The sequence below is a fragment of the Liolophura sinensis genome, chromosome 1 (assembly GCF_032854445.1).
Source record: "Liolophura sinensis isolate JHLJ2023 chromosome 1, CUHK_Ljap_v2, whole genome shotgun sequence".
NCBI classification, from domain to species: Eukaryota; Metazoa; Mollusca; class Polyplacophora; order Chitonida; family Chitonidae; genus Liolophura; species Liolophura sinensis.
The window spans coordinates 61,492,220-61,517,365 of record NC_088295.1 but is presented as its reverse complement, the minus strand read 5'-3'; the positions used below and the strand labels follow the sequence as shown (position 1 = coordinate 61,517,365).

The window sequence follows — 25,146 nt, the reverse complement described above, 5'->3', positions numbered from 1 at the left end:
TTAATAAGAATTGTTATGTGCACAACTGCCGTCAGCTTCTAAATTTAGCTAGCCACTGTTTACATGTGCTGAGTTCAGGGCCTGCTGTCTGCCTCTGCCTTAGAATGTTCCAGAATATGCTCAGTTCGGGGCCTGTTTATTTACAACAAGTGTTCAGGAATTTTCTTATTCTAGAAAATTCCACCAGTCTATATAAGACCTATGAAAGCAGGTCAAAGGAGGAGAAAGGAGAATTATTGAGAGTTTGGATGCTTTCGCTGTGTGTTACTTTAGTAGGCCTTTTGTGTTGAATTTTGGTGTCTTTATAGCCTCTGGCTTTGTTATATCCTATCTCCACCGAGCACTTGTTCAGTCTGAACTTGTATATTTAACTTGTGCTCTTGTGTACACAGTGCTTATTACTGTAGTACTGTCTGTGGAATTTTGTGTATATTTCGTCATACACTCAGTTATACTGTGGATTTTCCCTCTTATGAATATTGCCTCTGTGCAATTTTTAAGCATTGTTGAGTATATGCGTATATGCGTATTTGTATAGATACTGCTATCCTTTTTTGTTAAACTTAAGTACTTTAGTATTTGTATAAGTCTTGTTATCTGTTCTTGTTACACCTAATAAATTGTTGTAAAATAAAATCTACTGGTCTTGGTTACTTTTTTGTGCGGCTAAAGAGTCGTGTATTTCGAACAAGCCATCTCTTTATAATACAGACAGTTTGGGTCGTAACAGAATGGTCATTTAATAGTCATATTAGTTAAGCAAGTGCATACATGCATGTAACCATGCAAAATTACTCGGTGATATCACTGTTTCGGTGGCCAAATGGCGCTCAACGCTGAGAGGTTAGAGCAAGGAAACGGAACTGGTGTCAGTATAATTTGACCGGGTGAGGTGTCATGTCTGGCGTCTTCGGCATGACAGTTCAGTGGCGGTATACTTTGTTTCATTCGTTTTAATGACCTTTACTGTAAATATGATTTAAAACTGATTCGTCACGCGCTGCTAGGCGGCAGTTTGACGCCATGACTCAGCCAGGTAGATGAATTCAAAGATATCAATGGAGCGTAGAGATAAAAACATTCCAGACACTCAAACATGTTGTCCCTGTATGTGTGACCTCGTAGACTAGCCAGGCCCATCCACAAAAGAACTGCGCATGTTCCCAGTGGTCGGTCGCCGTCAACCTTACATGCATGGATATATATCGTGCACGGCTGCAGCATATAGTGTATGATGTTGGTGCTAGTTTTACACTTCACATATTAACCACGCATATCATCACTCCAAGCAGTCCGAATTCTACCAGAAGCTGATGTTATGGTGAAGTCTGAGGCAGGGAGAAATCGCGAGGATGAGCCTATCATCTCGCGAGGCCACCGTGAAGTACAGCAGGTAAGACGACGAATTCTGTCTGCGGTTCACACCTACTGAGTACGCTTCAAACGTACTGAGTGCGGTTCACACTTACTGACTGCGGTTCACACCTACTAATGTGAGGTTAATGACTGGTATCTAAATATAATTTGAGGATTTATCCGTCTGTCTATCCGTGTATGTACTTCGAATTTGTCCAAAGCATATTCTTCCGATCGACGTGTTACGTGGCGGGTATATTGTTGTGTATTGCTGCATTTTGACACAAAGAAAATGTGGACATTTTACACATAAAATGTCGGCATTTTTACGTTTGTTTTTCGAAGAGTGTGGTATACCAGGGCACTCAGGAACAACTGTTTTCATCTATACAGGCCAAAGAAGATGGCGGAGACTCTAAAGGTCTTGGTGTTTTGATGACTACTGTGTTCATGATCGGTGAGGTGGCTGGCGTGGGGATGTTGGCGATACCAAAAGCTGTTGACAACTCAGGTGATTTAACCGGGATACAAGAGTTCCAGAAACATAAATTGGCTACTAGTACCTTAATTTACAAGTGCTACAATAGGGTGTCTGATGTACACAACTAAAAACGCATTTTTTAAAACAACAAAGAGTTTCTTTTAGAGACATTTGAGGGCAGTGTTGCTGCATATAAGGAACAGGCGTATTATTACTCCTGTGTTCATTAGGAGAAATATTTCCTTAGACATCATAAAGAAAATGGCAATCAGCAGATTACTTCTGCAGTTTACTTATGTGGGATAACCGGAGTAGTGAATATTACAAAATAGGGCTAAGGGATTGATATTTTCAATTCCTTAGCCCTAATTTGTAATGGCGTCTCTTACTCATGGCATCCTATAGAATCTGATATGAACTGCATTAGACGAAGTTGATTTAAACTTTCAAAACGATGCTAATATTATAACGCCATGCCCTTAAAGCAGATAGAAAGTAGTCCTTGACTAAATGGGTGAATGCAAACACTGTAGTCTTCGAGCACTCGAAGTACAGTTAAGAAAGGTATTTCCGATGTTCCGTACCACGATAAAAAAAAAAAGAAAAAAACACCCCAAAATAACAAAAACCAAAAAAAAAAAAAAAAAAAAAAAAAAAAAAAAAAAACAAAAAAGAAAAATAATAATACCCACGCAACATTCGGGCATGTGTAACGTGATAATGATAGTGACGGCATAACGTCATGACTACAGGCTTGAGGGGATAGACTGCATGGAAGAACATTGCATTTTTCGTGTGAAATACAGATAATATTGTTGTTTCATTAGAAACAATTTTGTAGCAGTCTTTTCCTTTAGAGTTCTCTTTAAAATTTTGTGTTATAACATATTTCACAATGACTTCAGCGAAAGACACTCTACCATATGCCTAATTATAAGCTTGCGATTGCAGACAGGCTCTACTGAAATGCTGCCATTTAAAAAAATAGTCTGCAACACTCAAACCAGTACGACATCACCATGTGGATAAGTTGTGGATTACACAAGTATCTTATTTCCAGGTGCGGTAAATACTTGGACACCAGACTTGCAGTTTGATATTGCCGTGGATGGCTTTTAAAATGGCATTTAGGCAAAGTATTATCATAAAGATATCTCAATAGCTAGAAACTGAGTAATGGATACATGTTAAGCAGCTTTATGCTATCCCATATTTCTGTGACCAGTTGCCTATATGATTTCAATTAAGTTCTATACATCAGGAGGGGAGGGTTCAATCCCTGCCTTTAGGCAGGAAGTTTCCCCGCCCAATTTCATTCTTTTTTTTTGGCCCTTGGTGACCACGCTCCTGGCCGTTCTGTGAAGACAACAAATTCTGAACACAATCTCAGTAACTTGTCGGTGGTTCACCCATAAAACTAACAGTATCGTTTTAAACACCAGTTGAATAAATAAATATATAAATCAAATGCAGCGTAACAGTGTATTGTTGTCCCGAAAAGCCATTAATCGTTGTTTATACATTTAGCAGGAATATATTCATTCTTATCCTATCTATTCATTACCCAGGTTATGTGGGGTTCGCGTTCCTCATGCTGGCCTTAATCTCTGCCGCTTATACGGCATTGATTCTGGGGAGGTCATGGGTGATCGTTGAACAGAGATACCCTGAGTTCAGGGGGGCTGTGAGATTTCCCTACCCAGCCCTCGGGCAGGTTACATACGGGCGTCCTGGCAGGTAAGAAATAGTGGCATTTTTCCTTGTTTATGTGGGGTTTAACGTTCTGTTGACAAATATTCGGTCATGTCTCCATGCAAAATGTATGTTCGGAGCAAATCGACCTCATTGACAACTTATTGCGTATCAGTCTTGTAAGTCCAAATCACGCTTTATTTATTTATCTAACTCACGATTATTTCACATACACGAGGGCGGCCAGCATTGTGGTGGGAGGAAACCGGGAGAAACCCACAATCATGCGAAATCACGCTTTAGAGCGATATTTGCAGATTATTGGGTAAACTCGTATTAACGTGTCAGTCCTATCATTTTGAATTAAATTCTCGTTGAGAAGCGGGATTTCGCAATACATGAACTATATCACCGGCTTATAATAAAATAGTGCAACTTCATGATAACTCCATGGCGATGATACCAAAATGGACACACAACCCAGCCACATCATGTTGGCACTGGGTCGACTTCCACAGATCTTATCCCTTAATACCAAATTGTCTAGAAGGAAGTACGTATGTACCCAGATTGGCACGTTTTTCAGGTTGCCTGTGTTGTCGATATACATAACAGAATGTCTCATGTTCTTGTTATATACCAATAAAAAATAAGAAACTTTGCTTCAGTTCCATCTGATTATACTTTGAACACAGGAAAAGCATTGTCCTAAGTTTTGACCATGCCATGCAGGGCATGATGACTTATCGTCCTGTATGATAGCAGAAAGGTTCAAACCTTTGTGTGTACGTATTATACAAATTACTGTCAATGCGCTGAATTCGTACATATTATTAACCCAGAGAAGATGAACCGCAACAAACGCGTGAACAATCTTTTGATGCACATTATACCTTTTAATTTTTCGTTTCAGAGCTTTTATATCAGTATCCATCAATTCATCGGTCTATAGTGTAGGGATAGTGATGATCTTGATGTGCGCTGAGAACATACAGAATATGGCCACCGATGCCGGATTAATTCTAACGATGACTTGTTGGACCCTGGTGATTGCTGGGCTAATAACACCTGTCATGTGGCTAGGAACGCCAAAAGACTTCTGGTACGGATTATGCTATTCACGCAAACCATTGCAACTGCATTCTTCCAAAGGTAACAAGCACGTTACATTCAAAGGCACAGACTGTGGGCGAGTGGTACTAGTAAGCGCAACGGTATGTTAACCTTTTGTATGAACAAAGAATATGTGGGTTCATCAGGGACCAAAAGTGTAGTAGTTAATACCGTTATTAAGTCATACAATATATTTACGATTTTAACAAATCACAACCAATACAGTTGTACAGACACCAATGGAACAGCAACAGATTTAGTTCATATGGGAGTCTGGGAGATTGGATGGGAAAGACATATGCTTTGCACAGGGACAATATTTGGATTTAACAAGGTGCTCTGACGTTTGAGCCGTGTGCTATATTTATAGCTTCCGCTACGATCTTCAATTCTTCAGGAGGCTCTCCTGGTGTCTGGGGGCAAGGGAGGTGATCTGCACGGTTTCCTTGACCCATGCACAAAAGTTTTTGCATTAGTGAGCTATTTGTTAATACAGTGTAAAACCCGAATGAATATAAATAAATAAACTGTTTGATTTGCAGGTTTATAGCCGTCGGTGCAGTAGCGGTGACGTTAGTAGCATGTGGGGTGTTGCTAGCCAACATTGCTTATGATGGCGTCCGTCAGAGAAACGTACACGTACAACACACCATTCCGTCATTAATATCCACGTGTATGGCATTTGGGCCTATAGTGTACGCCGTTGGAGGTCATCCTGTCTTTCCTACAATTCAAAACGACATGAAGGATCCAACAAAGTTCGATAACTCTGTATATTTTTCTTATATCAGTAAGTAATGTTTATATAATAAACATGTATTATTCAAGACGCCTGAATAATTTAAATACATGTTTTAACAATATAGATAAATAATACAACTCACAATAATATACAAAACAATACAAATCCTTACACATAGCGTACAAACCCGGTCACCATAGGCAAGTTAGTCCACGTAAATGTAGAATCCACAGTTAAGATGAATTTCTCAGTGTATGGATGACAGTCCGATAAGTGGTTTATTGCCCAACTGCATGTGAATGTGTAACTTCTCAGGGAGGACAGCTTGACGGCTGCGCCCGTGATGCCGAGCTGTCGATGTGTGTTTAATCAGAAATATACACAAAATCACTTTCACGGTAAACTGGGATGAAATGTAAGTAATCGCACAAACAGACAATGAGGGATACGAGCTTCAAAATAACGTCTCCAAAACGAAATGTGACGAAACACAAGCTCACAAATTGCTCTGTACCGAAAATGGAGCACAAATAACAAATACCGGATGGCGTGATGGCGTGGCGATATCTCCAAGCCCAGCAAAATCCATCACAGTGAATGGCAGTAAATATGACTACTCACAATTGGACTTGACTGAATGGCTACGATCTTCACAACCCCGTTGCTCATATTTATAGACTAACCTAAAAGAAAAATCTGGATGGTTTGATCGTAAACATGTTTAAAACACCAATACATATTTCCAGAATATACACTCTATTTACAATGACACTAAACACCGAAGCCTCGAAAACGCTGGACTGAATTACAGTGCAGGCTATAAAGTACACAGAGAAATATGTAGGTCAGACACTGAACAATAAAAAAAATAATGATACAATGTTTACAGACGCGGTTCGTAAATCTTCCCCACTAAAGAAAAGTAACTGTAAATAAGTACGACAGACGGGGTTCCTAAAACTTCCCCCCAGAGAAACGTTAAATACGCATAAGTGATCTTTACAATCACTAACTATAGCACTTTTATACAATAATGACAAAATGATGTTATATGGGATATATGTACATTTTTTGTTCTTTTAAAACATAAACCCTGTGAAGCAGAGGTGGCATAAACAACCAGCCTCTGGCAAGTTTGCATGAGTACTTTCCCAATTAACGCAATTCATATTTACGGAGGATAAGTGAAGATAAAAGATTGAGTAGAAGGGTCAACAAGTGCCCTTGAATTAATGAATGAACACAATAAATTAAGACTATAAGTTTCATTTTGTTATTGACATTTCGACTTCTATTTTGAAAATGCCAAGTTGCCATCTAGAAGAATCTACACGTTTCCAGGAAAGTTTGGAAAGATGTAGATGGCTTAACGTAGGAACTTTCTTAACATCTAACTTGTCTTTACAGCGATTCTGTTCATCTACATGTCAGTCTGTGTGTCAGCATACTTTGTGTACGGTAGGGCGCTGCAGGAAAACATTCTGCTGACAGTGTCGCGTGGTCCCATGTCGTACATCGTCCAGGTTCTCATCACAGCTCATCTCCTCTTCGGATTCATCATCATAATGAACCCAGTATGTCAAGATATTGAACAACTACTCGGCGTTCCAAAACGTAAGGTGGCTATTTTATGACTTAAGGGACAAAAACACGTGTGAGTTTTAAAATTTTAATATAGGGAGTTTTGCTTTCCAACTCAGTTATCTCTTAGGGAAAAAAGACCAAAGGTTGCCTATCATTTTGACAAGTCACACGACACAATAGGGCCCTCTTTACCTTTAGTACCAAAAGAGTTCTATATCAAAATCCTCTTTTTAACAGCGTTAAAAACAATGTTGCCTTTCAAAAGATACAATTAACACATTTGATTAAAGTGGTTGTTCTTGCTGCATCCTATTGATTTCTGAGTTACGAGGGCGCTAGATCGAATCCAACCCTTGCTAGTTTCGGTACAGGTTTAGCTGGGTGCAATGTTTGCCCACCCATATACCTGACCCCACTAGTATAATGAAAACTTCTTCAGTGTGCTATTAGATACTAAATAAATAAACAAAGTGAAGACTAGACATTTTAGGACTAACATTGCACGAATTCATTTCTGTTTTGCGGAAGTGGCAATTCTTTGTTCTTAATAAAGTATAAATGTACGTTATGCTTTACCTATCAATTTTATGGTTCCACGTTGGTGTAACATTATTAAAAATGTGGAACGAGCGATATTCGTATTTCTTTTTAAGTAATTTCGCTCTTTTAAAAGTGACAAGGTGCTGAGTAAACATTGGCTGCAGATATAGCAATTAAAAGACACAACTAAGCCAAGTAGTTTAAGCCTTGACAGTATTTTTTGTCAGCTACTGGAATTTGAGCATAGATTGCGTATGATTAGCTATTAACATATTAATTCCTGTGCGGCTTTTTCTTTTGTGTTTTAGATTTTACATGGAAGAGGTGTTTGTCTAGATCTGCTGCGGTGGTGTTTGCTGTTATCATTGCTGTTAGCGTCCCCAGCTTTGGCGTGATTCTTTCACTTGTTGGCGGGTCAACCATGGCCCTACTAATTTTTGTCTGTCCCCTCATATTTTACCATAAGCTCTCGTCGATGGAAGGAGAATGGGAAAAAATGTGAGTTTGTAGATCATTCATGAGCCGATTTGAAGTAAAGAGTATGCCAAGGACTTATCGAAAGGCGCTGGTTTAATCCAGGCTTCGCCAACATTCCAGCATTCATTCAGCTTATATAATACACAAGTACAGATGCACATTTGCATTCAGACCGCTTCGGTGGCGTAATGGTTAAAACCAGGTCGGGTCATACCAAAGACTTTTAAAATTGGCTTGGCGATGAGTACTGAGAGGTTAGAGAAGGAAAAGAGGACTGGTTGCCTGGGTGTCACTATAATGTGACTGGGTGGGTGTCATGTCTGGTGTCACTTGGCATGATACTTCAGTGGCGGGAGCACGTTAGCGGTGTGGACTCCCCTTAAAACAAGTAGACTCAGCAGGCTAAACGGACACACACCTAATAGCTTCTCATCATCATATGAGTGATAAATTGTTGAAGTACGTAAAAACCCAATCATTCATTCATTGATCTTAAAAACCATACACCGCGTTAAACTCCATTCAAATTTAAATAAATCAAAGAGAGTCTATGTGAGAAACATAAATTTTTGTTGTTATCACATATTTATATACATATCACCCTCCAAGGAGTACTCAGCAGTGCACAGATATGTCACATTTCTGAATGAAAGTTGTTATGTACAACAGTCACATGAAGCCTATTGCTGAAGTTACTTCCTGTTTCCAAGCTGAAAGCATCCTAAAGATTCAACTATAACACAGATGAATTGAATTTTACTTCAACCAAGGAACAATGAAGAAGTGATTACACGCGTACACGCCACATATAAACGTGTGTTATACAGCCACGTTTAGAAACTTTAGCTTCATTTCTCGAAGTACACGCCTGTACACGTAAAATGTGGTTGTGGTATGCTCGGGAACAACTGTGGTGTCCACATGAAAAACGATTTGATTGATTTGATTTGATTTACATACATATGCGCCAGTCCCATGTCAAAATTTTTTTTTTGCCTGGTGAAGAAGAAAAATAAGGCTCGTATTGATCCGAAAAGTTGTCAGTTCGTCTGCTGTCCAAGGTACAGTGAAAATGGATCATAATGAAGTAGTTTACTGAACTCAAGTTATAAAAATACCATCATCTTTTGGATAAGAATTAAATTTTGGTAAAAGTACAACATTATAGTTTTCCCTTTTCAAAAATATTAAATTCATTACAGACTTATATATGTAAAAAATATAAGTGATAGAAACATACTGAACGTGGCAGCTAATTGTCCATGTCATTTTTAAGGCTGAGGTCCAGTGATTCTAATTATATTACCAGATGACGCGTAAATAAATGTGTCATTTACGCTGGAGGTCAGTGCATCATTTGCCTTAACTACAGCTTGAACGTTTACCTTGTATTCACGTCTTACTTTTTCTCTTAGTTCATTGATATTTATTTGGATCACTTGATTACAGATTCTGCGCTAACATGTACATAAAATAATGTCTGATCGTTCATTCACTATAAACACACTTCTTACAGTGACTGTATTATATGTCTTGATTCTATTTTCAGGCACATCAGTATGCTTACTAAACTTCTGAACTACTCGGTCATGGCGGCGGGCATTGCAGTGGGTATACTGTGTACGTTTTCCAGTGTTGTTTCCCTCATTGTTCACGATCCAGATGCACCATCGGCTATCAACAACTCCACCAAATATCATTGAACAAACTCAAAACATTATGGTGATAAATTTTCACAGGTAACGTGCATATGATCTGTGACATGACTGCGTTCTACATACCTGCCTACCTTTTATTGCTGATTTTAATATGTCAGTGTGTGAATTGTTTATTGTTATTGTTTTCATTACAAATTGTAACTTAAATAGACTATAATATGACAGAATTGTTGTTCAGAATAACTATAAGAATAATTGTTATTAGATTGTCTGAATTATTAATTTAGGGTAGGAAGTTTCTTACTGTATATTCACACTGTCACAAGAACTTGATTGTTCTGACCAAACGAATGTGAATCTTCCACTACTTAATCAAGATAAACCAAACAAGCCTTTGGTGAAAGGGCTGCGCCTATGAAAAAATCTGTTCACCACCACGTTTGACGGTAATTGTTTGTGTCAGTAGTATTTGTCTACATGTACGAAGAATGTTTTGTTACTATTATAACCAAATTTGATTTATTTTTTTTTATTTGATTGTTGTTTTTCTCCGTCCTCAATTTTATTGGGGCTTACATATAGCCATGTATTAGACTTACTGTTGGTCTTTTGACATACAACCACTGTGCTTTGTTTTAGGTTTCTTTGCTACGGTTTTTACGCAGTACTCTACACTTTTTTTAGTCATATGGCGACGAAGATTTATAAGGAGTGTGTACTGTGCCGTCTTGTAGCAGCCCGAGTTCATGCCGCCAAAGTGCCGCTGCTGCTGAAGGCACAAAACATGAACCTCAACACGGTCAGATAATACTGACACCGAATCAACCATTTCTGTTCCCTTGTTCTAACATTTCTGTGCTGTGTGCCAAGCGCGGCAGCAACACGTACCGTTTTTAAAGTCTTTGGTATAAGACCCGACCAGGGTTTGACATACATTCGTGGTTATAATGTAAAAACAGTGGTAAGAGAAATTAGAGGAACCACCTAGGTTACGTAGTGTCTGGACTTACATATTTCTCACAACAACCATTTAGCGACAATTCGGATTCTGATTTCGACATCAGGCTGGATTTCCTTCGAGTCCACCCATCACATGTGTTGCTTAAATACAACTTGGACTGATAAAAAACAAACGTAAATACATCCGTAAATAACAGTTTATAGAGATGCATTTATCAGCCAAGTGAAAAAACAGACCCTGTTTCATGTTTGCACAAACACAGTTAAACATAAGTAAATACTAATTTGAATGTTTACAAACAAGTGAAGTATAGATAGACACTTAATTAGGGGGCCGCGTGAAAAGTCTCATCAAAGTGCTAAGCTAAATGCGCATATACATGTAATCCTCCACACACGCCATGCTAGTAGACCCTATATTAGCTGTAATGCGAATGCAGCTAATCAAAAGCTCTCTCTCTCTCTCGATCTGTTTTGAAACAGTATCATACCACTTCCGTCTTTTCTTATCATTAGCAGTTCCATGTGTGGGTTGAAGACGTCAACCTGTTGAGACGTCTGGTTAGAAAGTTTCTGCGCCCCACAGCTGTCTGCTCTGTTCTCTATTTCCTTGAAAATTACACTAAATAAGTGTTTAGTTTGTAAATGGAAAAAATAAACACATTTCTGTTAACTTTATGCGTTTAGTTATTAAAGGGATGTGATAAATATATTTGCATGGCTATTCTCTTGTTACACTTAATATGCACAGACATGTTTTTTTAACTACTGCAGTTTATTGAAAACTATGTAAACATGTCATAGGTTTAATTTTTAGGAGGAGACTTCCGCAGCCAAGGGGATTAGCATGCCAACGCGGTACAATGACCAAGGGGCCTCTCACCAATGCAGTCGCTCTGAGTTCAAGTCCAGCTCCAGCTCTCGCATCAAACACTACGGGTTAATCGCTAACACGTGCAAAGTGGGATAAATCACCTGCTAGTAGAGCGTGTTTGTAAACAACAAACTCGACCTGTTGAAAAGTCATAGAAAGCATTCCTAATGCTAGATTATCAACTTCTAACATGTTTAAACTGCAAAATGCGCAGACAAAGTTGTAATGTAATCAAATGTTAGTGCTGTTTTTCGTGATGCGTTCATATTATCAAATGTACATAAAAAGGTCATGTAATCTAACATTTACACGTACTATTTTAACTTCTTAACATCTTTAACCTTTTAACATCTATATTTGAAGAGAGTGGGTGACAGTGCATGGTATACAACCATATTACTGACTTCACTGGTGCTCTTGTTCGGCCAAAATTCTACCGAGGACTGCGGGAAGCCCATCACCAATGGCACCGCATGTCTCAAGTCCTGGTGGCTTGGATACGGCTCTAAATCAGGAGAGTTTTTTTTAACAGCATGGCGATGTTTAGCAATGCGATTGTGCTATCCAGGCCGGATTTGTCCTTTGTGTGCAAACTAGTTTTTGTCTTAAATACACAAATGTGAAATAATGCAATCAATTAGAAGCTTTGTATTTCCGTTAGGTCAGACATGCGTAGGCCTACATCATGTAGGTATTACAATCAAATTTTCAGAATAACTTTTATGATGATGACCCAGTGTGCGGTTTGATTAACAGTTTTCACAAAAGTTGATATTTTCCTGCTGACGCCGAGCGTGGCAGTAATGGGGAAAAATCAGCTTCCATTGTCCTTCTATCATGCCAGAAATCATATTAAAATAAATATTTCATAGGAAAAAGTAAGTTATTTCAGTTTCTCTTTAAACAAAATTCTGTGAACTAGAATTAGCATTAACATAGTGTTAGCAATGTGTATAACAGTTAGGCTCATATTACCTCTTGCCATGTTGTGGTCTTTTGCATTTATGTATTTTCATTGCGTTTCCTTTGCGGTATGAAAGACATAATCCATAAAGGTATATGTTTGTCTTGACACAATGTACCAGTCACGCCTGGATCGGGGACCAGACAGCATTTGATGTCAGATTTTCTAAACAAATGATCTGCACTTTGGCTTTCATCACAGGTACATGTATATACGAAGATCAAGTGATAGAATACATTGTGTGTAAACGCATACGACGTCTATAACTGTTACAGTCGTCTTCTGTCCTTGCCTCAGCGTTCGTTTCCGCAGATTTCGACGTCAGATGGACGTCAGATTTGCTGTGGTGATGGCGGAATCGCTTTTGTTTGCGACACGAAACGTAGAGCTCGTGAAATATGTTCATGACACTGTCCACGTCTTCTCGCACTGAAATCTCGTAAAATCCGGTACAGCCGAGTTCGACACTCCTCTGTCTTCCTTCGGTCACACTGATCATCCGATCGTTGCTCATGTCCACTTTGTTACCAACAAGGTACGCTTGTACCGCGGATAAATGTCCCTCGTTGGATGGTACCATGCTAATTTTTCGACCTCTTTTGGCGTAGGAATTTATTAGGAATTTTAGGCGACCACATTCATTAAAACTTAGCCGATCAGTAACGGAATACACTAAAATATACGCATCCGCCCATCTGATCTTCTCCTCGACGCGCATGGCTTCTCCCTGCAATGTAAAAGAAGAACGGCATCTGCATTGGCAAGCTATCAAAACGTGTTGGAATTCAGCCTAGGAAATGATGAATATAGATTAGCCAGCCGTATTGTAAAAATAGTTCCCAGAAGTGAGGTTTCGGGGGCACAATTGACCTCGCCCCATTAATCAACGCAGGATTTGGTGGTTTGGCGGATTGCATGGTGAAGAGATGCTTACAGATTCTTTACTATGTATAGACTTCATGTGTCTGCCTTTCTATTTCTATTCCTAAAGTTATTCGGGCATTAAAATGAAATATTTTAAATAGCTGAACTGAATCTAAAGGATTACCATACAATCATTAGAAAAGTTATACCTGCTATAATAGATGGCACGGTTAGCCTATATTATCTGCTTCCTTTTTAATGCCGTTTCATTGCATGTTTCATTGACCATGGTATAGTCTGGTATCAGAGAGAAGCAATCTCTGGATAACAGTATAGTCTGGTCATAGACAGAAGCAATCTTTTATGGATCATGGTATAGTCTGGTATCAGAGAGAAGCAATCTCTGGATAACAGTATAGTCTGGTCATAGACAGGAGCAATATTTCACTGACAATAGCATAGTCTGGGCATAGACAGAAGCAATATTTCACTGCAAATAGTATAATCTGGTCATAGACAAAAGCAATCTTTTATGGATCATGGTGTAGTCTGGTATCAGAGAGAAGCAATCTCTGGATAACAGTATAGTCTGGTCATAGACAGGAGCAATATTTCACTGACAATAGTATAGTCTGGTCATAGACAGAAGCAATCTTTTATGGATCATGGTATAGTCTGGTATCAGAGAGAAGCAATCTCTGGATAACAGTATAGTCTGGTCATAGACAGGAGCAATATTTCACTGACAATAGTATAGTCTGGTCATAGACAGAAGCAATCTTTTATGGATCATGGTATAGTCTGATATCAGAGAGGAGCTATCTTTCATTGACAACAGTATAGTCTTGTCATAGACAGGAGCAATCTTTTATGCATCATGGTATAGTCTGGTATCAGAGAGGAGCTATCTTTCATTGACAACAGCATAGACTTGTCAAAGACAGGAGCAATCTTTTATGGATCATGGTATAGTCTGGTATCAGAGAGAAGCTCTCTTTCATTGACAACAGTATAATCTGGTCATAGACAGGAGCAATCTTTTATGCATCATGGTATAGTCTGGTATCAGAGAGGAGCTATCTTTCATTGACAAAAGTATAGTCTTGTGATAGACAGGAGCAATCTTTTATGCAAAATAGTATAGTCTGGTAACAGAGAAACATGTTTGCATCATGGAAAAGTCTGGTCATAGACAGGAGCAATGTTTTATCGACCATGATATATTTTGGTATCAGAGAGAAGCAATGTTTTATTGATCGTATGATAGTCTGGTCATAACAAGAAGCAAATCTTTAATATTGTCTGATAATAGAGAGAACCAATGTTTTAGCGATCAATGTGCTCTCGATGAGATCGTGCCAAGGTTCGAAGCTGTGTGGTTGCAAGCAAAATTTTCATTATGAAGGACATAGTTATACAAGGCGGAGAAAATGCTGTCATGAGTTTTGTCTGCTAGTAATGCCCATGTAAAATTACTCCAACACGCAGGTTGTTGTTATATATAGCAATATTTCCAAACCACTGCAAATGGTACAATTCAGTATCATGAATATGCGCCCTGCTGTTGTGGAGCAAATTTGACGGCCAATAAGAACTTGCAAAACTTTCCAAGAGAGTAGAAAGGGCAATAAATCCCACACTATGTACACTCAGAAAAACTAACCAGTCAACGAATTGTTTACGCGTTTGTTTTCAGGAATCCGTGAAACCGGCATCGTTTTGGTAGGTGACGTTTGGCATACCTGTGCGGCAGTGTCTAAGACTTCAAAGGAGACCGTCTCTCCATCGATGCATTTGCTGCAAGTGTAGACCTTTTCTGTAAACGTGAAATTCATGAAATTCATTACCGTGTCAAATCAAACAATACTGGATTTCACAGTGTAAATATAAATAATGCTTCTCGTTTATTCTTATTATTCATGTATTTGTTTATTTATTTATTTATTTATTTATTTGATCGTTATTAGGTACCACACACAGTTTTATGGGTGGCGAAAACCGAAGTGCCTAACGTCAGTCACCGACTGCTCTCTTTACGTAAAGATATCGACATATATATAATCTTACCAAGATCCGGATCATACTCTCCAATAAAACGCCTCGTTATGAACCGGACCGTCAGCGCTGAAATTGAAAAAGAAAACAATCGTACATTTACTTTAGAAATAATATTAAAGCTTGACTGCCATCAGTACACCCAATATTATTGGCTTCTGCAAATAAAACGGCTTTTTCTAATCACTTACAAGTACTCGTGCCCGTATGTAACTGACAAGCGAGGCTTATTCAAAAGCATTCAAATTTGTGCCGCCACATCTGTTTCACATATTCTAATTTTCAGGGAACAACTATTAAATGAACTATCCATTCTGCCATACATTTCAAGCGATTTTAAGTTGACTTCTTGTATCAGTTTAATTGTAAACGCTTACTGAGAAGTACATGCAATTCATAATAGCTAGGTCGGCTTCAAACTGTTTGTGGCAGATATAATTGACTATATTATTCTGAACAGTATCATTTCTTTATTATCATTATATTCAAACGAATGTGTAAATATTGCGATATTACAACCACCTTGACAGCTTCGGCGTTCGGATACCTGGGATCAAAACCGGTCTCAGCTGTACCCAAGGTGTTAAACCTTGCTACTGCCCCGCTTGGCGCTCACCGCCGCGAATTTAGAGCAAGGAAACGAGACTGAACATTATACTGTGACTGGGCGGGGTGTCATGTCTAGTGTGTTCGGCATGATAGTTCTAAGCACGACGTACTTTAAGTATACATACATAAACAGCCACCTTTTTGTTGACCAAAAACCATAATTTTATTTTCATTCAGGCCGATCTGACTTCATTTGCTAATATTTAACGGTAAAATCATCCTCCACCCATGATACTACTATCTTAACATTTACATAATACATTTAGGTTGGGTATTATTTGGACATTCTGTTAGCTTTGACCTTGCGATTATTGACCGGGAATGTTAGTACAGGTTGACGGCTGGTATACACATGTATAATCGACACAAAGCTTACATGTAAAGCCACACGACTTTAAACAGTTAAATGAAAACGTACGCATTCCTGCTATAGAGAGGGTAGTGATCTTTTCTTCAAATGCAAATTTCGGACAAACTTCATATTCGTTCAACACAGTTCACACTCTTCTTTTAAGTTATACAGCTGTTAAACTGGTTAATATGAATGTTTCCTGCTCATTTCTATCACACAGTGTTGGTGGGTTTTAGCAAGGCGTCGGGCCGTGTAATGCCGTGTCAACGCCTTACTCAGACAGTTAATATTATTAGTTTTTGACGGTGCAGTAGATGAGTATAACAATGCAGGCATTGCGCGGCCTGCCCTAGTTGTGTCTAGCGGGACTTGTTTAAACCTACAGGCATAGACTGTGAGACAAACATTAATGTAATCGTCACATGTGCAACACATAATTTACACTAGAACGAATCAGTACCATGTGTTAAAGCGTCTGGTGTTCTCTGGTGTATACGAGACCAGATTTAACAACATTTACAGACCAAGCGTAGGGTTATTTCACTGTTAACATCTGGCGTCCTAGACAAACATCTATGAATAGATCAAATTAAGAATCTGCACGTCACTTTTGAACCAGATAGAAAACAATGGACCTATAGGTACACATACTTTGCTGTCAACTGGAAAATAAAGCGCTGCACATTTAAATTTCTTTTTATTTTTTTTTTCGTATTCTCTTATTAACAAATGCAGCTTGGGTTATAACTTAATAAAGTATAAAAATTTATAGCTGTTAAAACTACACAAGATAGTAAAAATAGTCTGTGCCCGATTCCATGAAGCAATTTTTTGTACTTAAGTCAAAATTCTAACCTCAATAAAAATAAGCATTTAAATTACATTTCAAAGCTGACTCAATCCTGAATCGCCTTCTGATGTAAGTCCTCCATGTATGAGTTTTCAAACATGCTATAATAGCCTACGTTATGAGTTTTAAATTTTACTTCGTTTAATCTTTTTTAACATTATAACAGAACGCTTTCAAGGATGCCTCTGTCACATGGTAAGGGTGATGTGATGACAGAAGATTTTGATGAGGGCTGAATAATCCATTAGGGTTTGCTTCAGGATATTTTTCATAAATAGTATGAATATTAACCATTAGATGTCATATCACAAACTCTGCTCTATCGGAAATTGTGTATCGGTATGAATACTAACCAAGAGATGTCATATCACAAACTCCGCTCTATCGGAAATTGTGTATCGGTATGAATACTAACCAAGAGATTTCATATCACAAACTCCGCTCTAGTGGAAATTGTGTATCGGTATGAACATTAAGGGAGAAGAAAATTTAAATATCAATCAAATACCACTGCAAAGAGTATGCATTTCCTCGCAGGTGCATGCCATATACAATTTTAATATGTACCTCAAGTTGATAAATTATAAATAAAGCCAGCGCCAAAATCTGCTGTGGGCGACTCCATTTTGCCTAAGAACTAGTCCTGAAGTCTTATGTGCTAGAAGGAAAATTGCCGTCGGAAACCGCCGAAGTGCAGTTCGTACTTTTCCTGTAGAGCTCTTCTTCCCAGAAGGTAGCGAACAGTACAGTTCGTTTTCCGTTTGACGATCGAGAAACCGGAATGTTGGGCGTAGGTTCCCAGTTTACACGAACAAGCCGGCAGTTTTATGGACTTTCATTGGCTGAGAGGCAACACATCCACAGCATAAATTACAAGGTGTTAAAGATGGAAGACGCGATGGACTCAGCGATTTATCCCGCAGCTTTGCCGTTTTCAGGTTTTACGTGTATGGCGAGAAAGAAATCGCAAAATTATGAAGCAGGCACCATCAGATAGAAAAAAAACATGTGCTCCTTTCAGCCTATAGTGTCATGTTTTTAAGTTTTCTTCTCCTTTAACCAATAGATAATCATAAACTTCAATCTGGTGGAAATTGTGTACCGGTATGAATATTAACATAGATGTCATATCACAGACTCCTATCTAGTGTTGAGTACGGCGTAAAACACCAAATAAATAAATAAATAAATAACCGATCTGGTGGAAATTGTGTACCGGTATGAATATTAACTAACAAATGTCATATCACAGACTTCAATCTAGTGGAAATTGTGTATCGGTATGCAACGAATCTTGCAATGATAATAATACCGTATGGATAGATACCTCTGCTCAGTAAAGCTGTTGGCTCATCGGATGACAGACCAGCAATATCTACCATAATAATGCGAAATGTTTTCCAGCCAAAGAGCACCTAACTGGCATAGAATGAGGTATTTTAATATAACTGCAGTGTGTTTAAACATGTAACTGTGAACTTCTCGCAGACTAATGATTATATCCAGACTTTGTTTACGCGACTAAATTTGCAGAAGGAAAGTTCTCGATAAGCCCCTAGTAAATAGCTGCCTTGCTCCTGTCAGAGGGATTTGTGCGGGGAACATCTAAATCATGGCAAATTTAGCAGCATGTGGGAGACATAATTAGTAAAATTTGCTACACGTGCTCAGTCTGCCATTAGCAGTCCGTAGTTTGGTGTCACTTGTGAAATTAGAGCCCCAGACACTTGACCACCGTGACGTCATGACATCCCGCGGCGTAGTGAAGTAAATGGGAATCTCGTGTAAACGAGAAGAGGTCATTCAGTATTTACTTATCCATCACCGCATGGCCTCAATATAGCATAACTCATTCAGTTACAGTTGGACAGCTAGCAACATTTCATAATGTCTAACCAGGCAATGTGTTTATCGTCCCGACAAAAAATAGACAAAAAATACGTCACTGTTTTGCGGAAGGGTGTATCACACGGCACCAAAAGATACCTGTGGGAGGGGCAAGCATAGGCCTTACTGTGAATAAATAATCTTTATGATTGCGTACTGATCATAAACACACGGCTAATTGACATGGCGAGTAATGGACACGGGTATATGAGCTGTTTACAGATTTGCCGCCTTAGACACTTTGAAGTGAAGATGGTCGTAAAACGTTCTAGTTAGCCGGTGGTATATCTGTACGGTATATAACATACTAAGCACTAGGAATATAGGAGGAATTTGTGGTGATCAGCCTTTCGGTTGAGGCAAGTCATAAACTTGCTTATAACTACCGTTCTGCTGTCTTTTGGCGGTTGGTTTATTTTCAAGGACTAGACCACACCCCGAGCAATGCTAAACTACGATGTACATGTTTAGGTTCTCACACATTACATAAGCACTGAAGACCGAAATAATGTTGCTTGTTACGACAAGACCGATGTAAACAATCAAACCTATTTCTGCACTGCTAAGGGTTAAATCAATATGTTCGAGATTATCGGTATAGGGGATTTGGTTTATTTCGTATTTGTATCGATGTGTGACTGGCCATGTATATTCTAACCAAGGAACAAATTATACAAGACCAGAATGTACATTTACTAGATACTGTCTTGAACGTTTTCTTTGGACTGACATTTGTTGAATAAATGAATAGGGCCGTACCCTAACCAAGGAACCAGTCCGTATAATGTAACTTATCAAATCGCCTTTATGAAAGCTTTATATTTTTGTACGATTATTCTCAGAAAATGTAGTTGAAAACAACAGATTATTTGCAGCAATATCCAAGAAAGCATCCGGCACAATGCTGTATGCATATATTTGAAACATTTGTTACCAGAAAGAACGAGGAGTCATGAAAATGTGTCCTACTAAAGGCAAATTCACCGCCAACGTATATATTTACAGGTGTATGTTTTACCCTGTGGATATATATGTCAGTGACGATGACATCGGTATCCAAGTTTGAAGCTGTCAGACCTTCAGTGAACTGACTGACCCACTGAATAGCAGCGGCGGAAGTCTAAGTAGTCCGGTCAGAAGCCCTATCTCTGGCTCGTAAACTAAGAGATGCCATCAAAATGGACATTCTTCAAACGTGTTTGTTGAGATCTGTCAGCTCTGAGAAACACCAATTAGCCCAAATGTCAGGTTAAGGTGAAACGTAGAATTTGGCAGGAGGACAGATGAGAACAGGGTTCAGAATTTGGCAGACTTTTCTTCACGAAAAAAAAACCCAGAGCGGGATGGTCGGAGGTGCTGTCATTCCGCATGTCTTGCTATGGACTCACCCCCAGCCGTCTGGGTACCGCCTCGCTAATGTGAACTGACGTGTGGGGGTAGGGCTAGCCAGACTGACTAAGATACCCTCACTGATCTGTTTTCTCGGATAAACTTCCAGTCTACTTTACAGGGTAAACCGCGAAACCATTCCTGACAGGGAAGTGAATCTGAAGCAAGGCATTTTCAGATATAGCAAAGAGGAGGGTGGAGGTTCTTAAGGAACTGTACTATTCTAGTGGTATCTGTTAGTCAAGATTGAAATCTCTAAACAACCGACCTGTTCTGAAGGTTTGGCACCCATAATGGAAAATATTGCAGTTGACACACACCTGCTACATGTCCCTAACCGCACATCCGTGTACACATGTACGAGTTTAACAATCATCAGGTAAAATGAATGAACGAATGAATGCTTGGGCAATATTTCAGCCACTTCGTGCTGAATATGTGTTCTGGATATCCAATATCACATTTGTCAAAGGGCAATGCGTTGCAGGTATGCAAAATGCGCATTCATTCCAAGAACTTCCCTGTTGCATGTATATGCATCAACAATAAAAACAACACAAAATCCTATGTAGCCACGTCCATTCTAGAAATAGCAAATCTTACTAATCTACTCATGTGTTTCCCTATAATTTCTGCGAGTGTGATAATATTTCATTAGTGCCGAAAGACTTCCGAGTTTATGTGTACGGTGTCTGAACCTCACCAAATACACAACAGACTGTCACGTCTGCTCACAGATTATTTAATATCACCAAGATTAGATCACTCACGATTGTTTGGTATGTGTCAGTAATTCTCAAGATTTGTTGTAATTCGGCAAGTTCCAAGATCTCCCTTGTGGAGGGAAATATGAAGGGCTGCAAAATGTTATACACACTCCCTATCTTTATTCCTCTTGTCAAGTACAGCAAATATAAAACGGTCTTTAACAAACGTGAGTAATAAGCTTAATAAGCTTAAGAAATATAAAATGTTAATGTAATAAAAAGTAGATGGGCCATCACTATAGGCCACCATTACATTTCAAAGCAAAATACGGGTAAGTGGAAGTAAGTTAAAAAACTGAATACGTATATAAACACAAACGGAATATCGTGAAATCTTTAAATTCAGGATAGTATAAACAACGTTTCATTAGGAGCTTTGATTATCATGCGTTCAGTTATAAAAAAGAATGTTGATCAAAACGATTGTTAAAATTCAGGTAAAATCAAATGATCTATGTAATTGGGGTCAGTTGTTCAAAAGTGTTTAATATTTTATGCCCGATTTTCATCTTAATACCTGTCTCTAATCCTAATACAAAGTAAATGACACTTTAATCTCGACTAAAGTTAACACCCGGCGTAAAACCTAATTTTTCGAACAACCGGCCATCGGTTTCTTTAAGTGCAAAAGGAAACGCAAACGTGAAGTATGTGTCTAATGAAAGACTATTGAACACTGCCCATCGATTTATTCCCTTTTTCAACCTGGTAAAATACAACTGAAACTTTGGATTCTATGGTGGCCTTTTCCGACCATATTGGGACCAATGACATAAGGTTTTTTTCACTTAACACAAATTTACTGCTTAATTTCAAATTTCATCATTCGTCATTCAAAATACCTAAGCATATAGATCTATAAATCCTTTCACTTAATGGACCTTGAAAGGTACTATTTGAAGTAAATATGTGGATGTGACGTCACTAGCACCATCTGGGTCACTACAGGACTACCGTATATTCTAATGTTTTTAAACCATTCCTCTCGGTTAGAAAAATTCTTAATAAAAGTTAAATCAAACTATTTTCCTGTGGAATTGCCTTTCATCTCATAAATGCTTCATGTAAAAGTTTTCTTTGGCTAAAACACTTATCAAAGTATATAATACATTATTGTATCAAAATTTCAAACGAATAAAAATGTCTTACCTGATTTCCCCACACCATTTTGCCCCAGAATTACCACTTTAAAGGGTCGTGATTTGGAGTTGATGGAAAATTTCCTGAACACTTTAGAATTCGGTGTCGGAGATGACATCATTGTCCTGGTGTTAGAATCAAACATTTGATGGAATTGTTCAATCTATACAAAATTCTACAGAAAAAAGTACTCCCTACATCCCTCTTTCGAATCTCTAGAAGCTGGAGGAAGCGTAGACTAACTGGTGCGCTTAACAGTTGAGCGAGTGTTTGTACTGAGCCCGTTCATGTGTTCTCACAGCCTCTATCCCCGCGATCCTTTAACTTTACTATGGTAGGTAGTTAGCAGACGGACTCTAGCACATATCACGTGGTACAAATTAACAATGCAGTGTTGGTCTCAGTTGAATTCTCGCTGGCAACATTGCTTCAGGAAACAATTGGCAGGCTGGTTTTTTTTTCTGTGTCGTGTATACTACTACGATGCACATACGTAACCTCAAGGAGAAATTGTTCTAGCGAGCTAACACTTGTTATGCCAACATAGGTAAGCTGTTAATAACGTGTACCCTCCAAACTACACATGCCCTGAGTGAACATGGTTAAAAGTGAAGTCGCTCTCAAGGACCGGTCCAGTTTGTTACGCTGTCCACGGATCAAAAGTCACTCACAGTATGTTAATGAAAACATGCCCATTGCCTAGTCCTGCGGGCGATTATTACCGATTCTATTCAACATAGTGGGTTTTTCCAGAACGTGTAATTCCTTCATGGTCACTGGGGCAGTGCTAATTCGTCGTGAACAAAAGGAATATCCGGTGCAAAACCAACAAGAACATATTTTGGTGCTCAGGGAACAAATATGCGCATGGCCTGGATCAGACAAATCAGTCTGGACGTAACATTCATTAACATATGCTTAGGCTCAGTGACATGTAATGTTTGACAATACGACAATTATTGAAACGAACTATATTATGAGTGTTGGAAAATAAACTCAAAATAGATTGCCAGACTTCCTGGACGAAAGTAAACCACAACACAAACAAACGGCGCGATGGTCTATTTATGCTTTTTGGTGTCATTGTATCTGCGAGTATATTTATAGTCTACATGGGGAACGTTCATAAACTCATCGTTCTAGCGCATAGCATATAAAACCCCTGTCATCAGTGCACATGTGGCTAAGTGTAATGCTTAGAGCAAGGAAACAGGACTGATTGGCCCGCTATCAGTAATGTGACTGGGTGCGGTGTCATGACTGGTGCCTTCGGTATGATACTTTAGTGGCGGAAGCATTTGGCGGCATGGATTCCACAAGAAGACATGGTGTATGTACACACACCTAATGACTCCATCCTCGTCACATGACTGAAAAGTGTAGATACATACCTACATAACTCTATACTCACACAACTGGAAGCATTAATTTTAGCATTTTCCAAATTGAATAAATAACATGTCAAAACGTTTGTTCCTCTTACGCATAGAGATTTCTGCAATTTGACTGATTTCAGACTTTTTTCAAATAAGGAACACAAAAAACACCTGATTTCATCAGAACAAGTGATTGCTAATGTAATTTGGAGGTATAGGGTAAGATATTTTCAGATACTCTTGAAAAATTGCAGACTTCTGACCATAAATTCACATGCCTATATTGTACAACTATATATGTATAGGCCTATATTTAGCTACATCTGGTAACAAATTACACGATAAAGCAAGTATGTTTGCACTAAAACATATTTCCGATGAAAAAGGAATACAGATCGAAGTGCCGATAGGATTACCTGGTTTCAAATTAATAACATATACGGTTATTTGATCAGAATTCAACCCATATCAGTCACTGAAGAGACTAGAGACTGTATTATACTTGTCTTGAATGAACATCCGTAACTCTGTCTCTCACGTTTCTTTCTCTTGGACACATTCAGATGGTTAGATTCGAACACAAAATATAACACATCAGGTTCTACAGAAGTTACTGGCTAACACGATATGGCCTACACACTACACCACGCTTCAAGAAAAAAAAGTCCAAGACACCCACAAGAAGCGACATGGAAATTCACCCCAAAACGATTCTATCATCACATGTGCAGGGAGAGTGGCTGTTTCCAGCTTAACACACTATGTATTTTTCAGCAGACGTGACAGGGGTATTACACGCTCGGGCTCCTCCGGAACATAGATCTGCGCACTACACGTATTAGATATAAAGGACGTAAAAATGGCATTATAACAGTTTCTGTCAGTCTATCTTGTTGAGTCCGTTAAACATATTACCAGAGCGGCGTTTCTATATTATCTTCGCGGTATATAGCGGCCTAATCACCTCTGCGAAAGACGTACAGAGGCACATGTATCTCAAATATCACTGTCATTGGTGCTCTGGTTTTACACGCTATGCTGTAGGCTTTCATGTCATGGACAGCAAACTATATATGCAAGTCTCTCCAGGGAAAATTGTGAGTTGGCCTGTGATGCACATGTCTACATTGCTTATTAATAATAGGTGTGTTAGAAAAAAAGAACTTTTTAGACTTTTCTGATTATTTCACCTTCTGGATGTCTAGATTTTTTTAGTAATGGAAGTATTTGATCATTTACTCTCCTGTTCCTGTTTTTGTCTTTTCATATGTGTGGCTAAGTTTGAAAAGTTTGAGTGTCAAGCAATTTCAAAAATGTGAAAACTAGTAATTTGAAAACTTTGAACTGAACCAATAATTTATCTGAAACAGGCGCGAGTCACTAGGTTGCAAAAGGAAATATGTAAACATTTTCAGC

At 38.6% G+C, this 25,146-nt stretch overlaps 2 protein-coding genes across 2 annotated transcripts; one reads left to right on the top strand and one right to left on the bottom strand.

Moving 5' to 3' along the window:
• The first annotated feature begins 1,318 nt into the window (after positions 1-1,318).
• Positions 1,319-11,573, top strand: LOC135463012 (uncharacterized). Its single transcript, XM_064740336.1, has 8 exons — positions 1,319-1,393; positions 1,750-1,867; positions 3,406-3,574; positions 5,185-5,432; positions 6,792-6,998; positions 7,817-8,006; positions 9,535-9,592; positions 11,421-11,573. Exons 1-8 carry the CDS (start codon positions 1,319-1,321, stop codon positions 11,571-11,573), a joined length of 1,218 nt encoding a protein of 405 aa, XP_064596406.1.
• Positions 11,574-12,221: 648 nt separating this feature from the next.
• Positions 12,222-22,551, bottom strand: LOC135461694 (ras-related and estrogen-regulated growth inhibitor-like). The gene is made up of 4 exons (XM_064738892.1): positions 22,364-22,551; positions 15,373-15,429; positions 15,048-15,121; positions 12,222-13,168 (listed from the first exon to the last, which is right to left on the bottom strand). Exons 1-4 carry the CDS (start codon positions 22,497-22,499, stop codon positions 12,662-12,664), a joined length of 774 nt encoding a protein of 257 aa, XP_064594962.1. The 5' UTR covers positions 22,500-22,551; the 3' UTR covers positions 12,222-12,661.
• Between the last annotated feature and the right edge of the window lie 2,595 nt (positions 22,552-25,146).

What these genes read in the sequence shown, in the direction of transcription:
- LOC135463012 (XM_064740336.1), top strand. Translation starts at nt 1,319, where the DNA reads ATGGTGAAGTCTGAGGCAGGGAGAAATCGCGAGGATGAGCCTATCATC. An exon ending in GCCACCGTGAAGTACAGCAG is followed by an intron (nt 1,394 to 1,749) that starts GTAAGACGACGA and finishes TCATCTATACAG; the next exon opens with GCCAAAGAAGATGGCGGAGA. An exon ending in TCATGGCGGCGGGCATTGCA is followed by an intron (nt 9,593 to 11,420) that starts GTGGGTATACTG and finishes TTTAATTTTTAG; the next exon opens with GAGGAGACTTCCGCAGCCAA.
- LOC135461694 (XM_064738892.1), bottom strand. Translation starts at nt 22,499, where the DNA reads ATGTTTGATTCTAACACCAGGACAATGATGTCATCTCCGACACCGAAT. An exon ending in AAATGGTGTGGGGAAATCAG is followed by an intron (nt 15,430 to 22,363) that starts GTAAGACATTTT and finishes TTTCAATTTCAG; the next exon opens with CGCTGACGGTCCGGTTCATA. An exon ending in TCTTAGACACTGCCGCACAG is followed by an intron (nt 13,169 to 15,047) that starts GTATGCCAAACG and finishes TTTACATTGCAG; the next exon opens with GGAGAAGCCATGCGCGTCGA.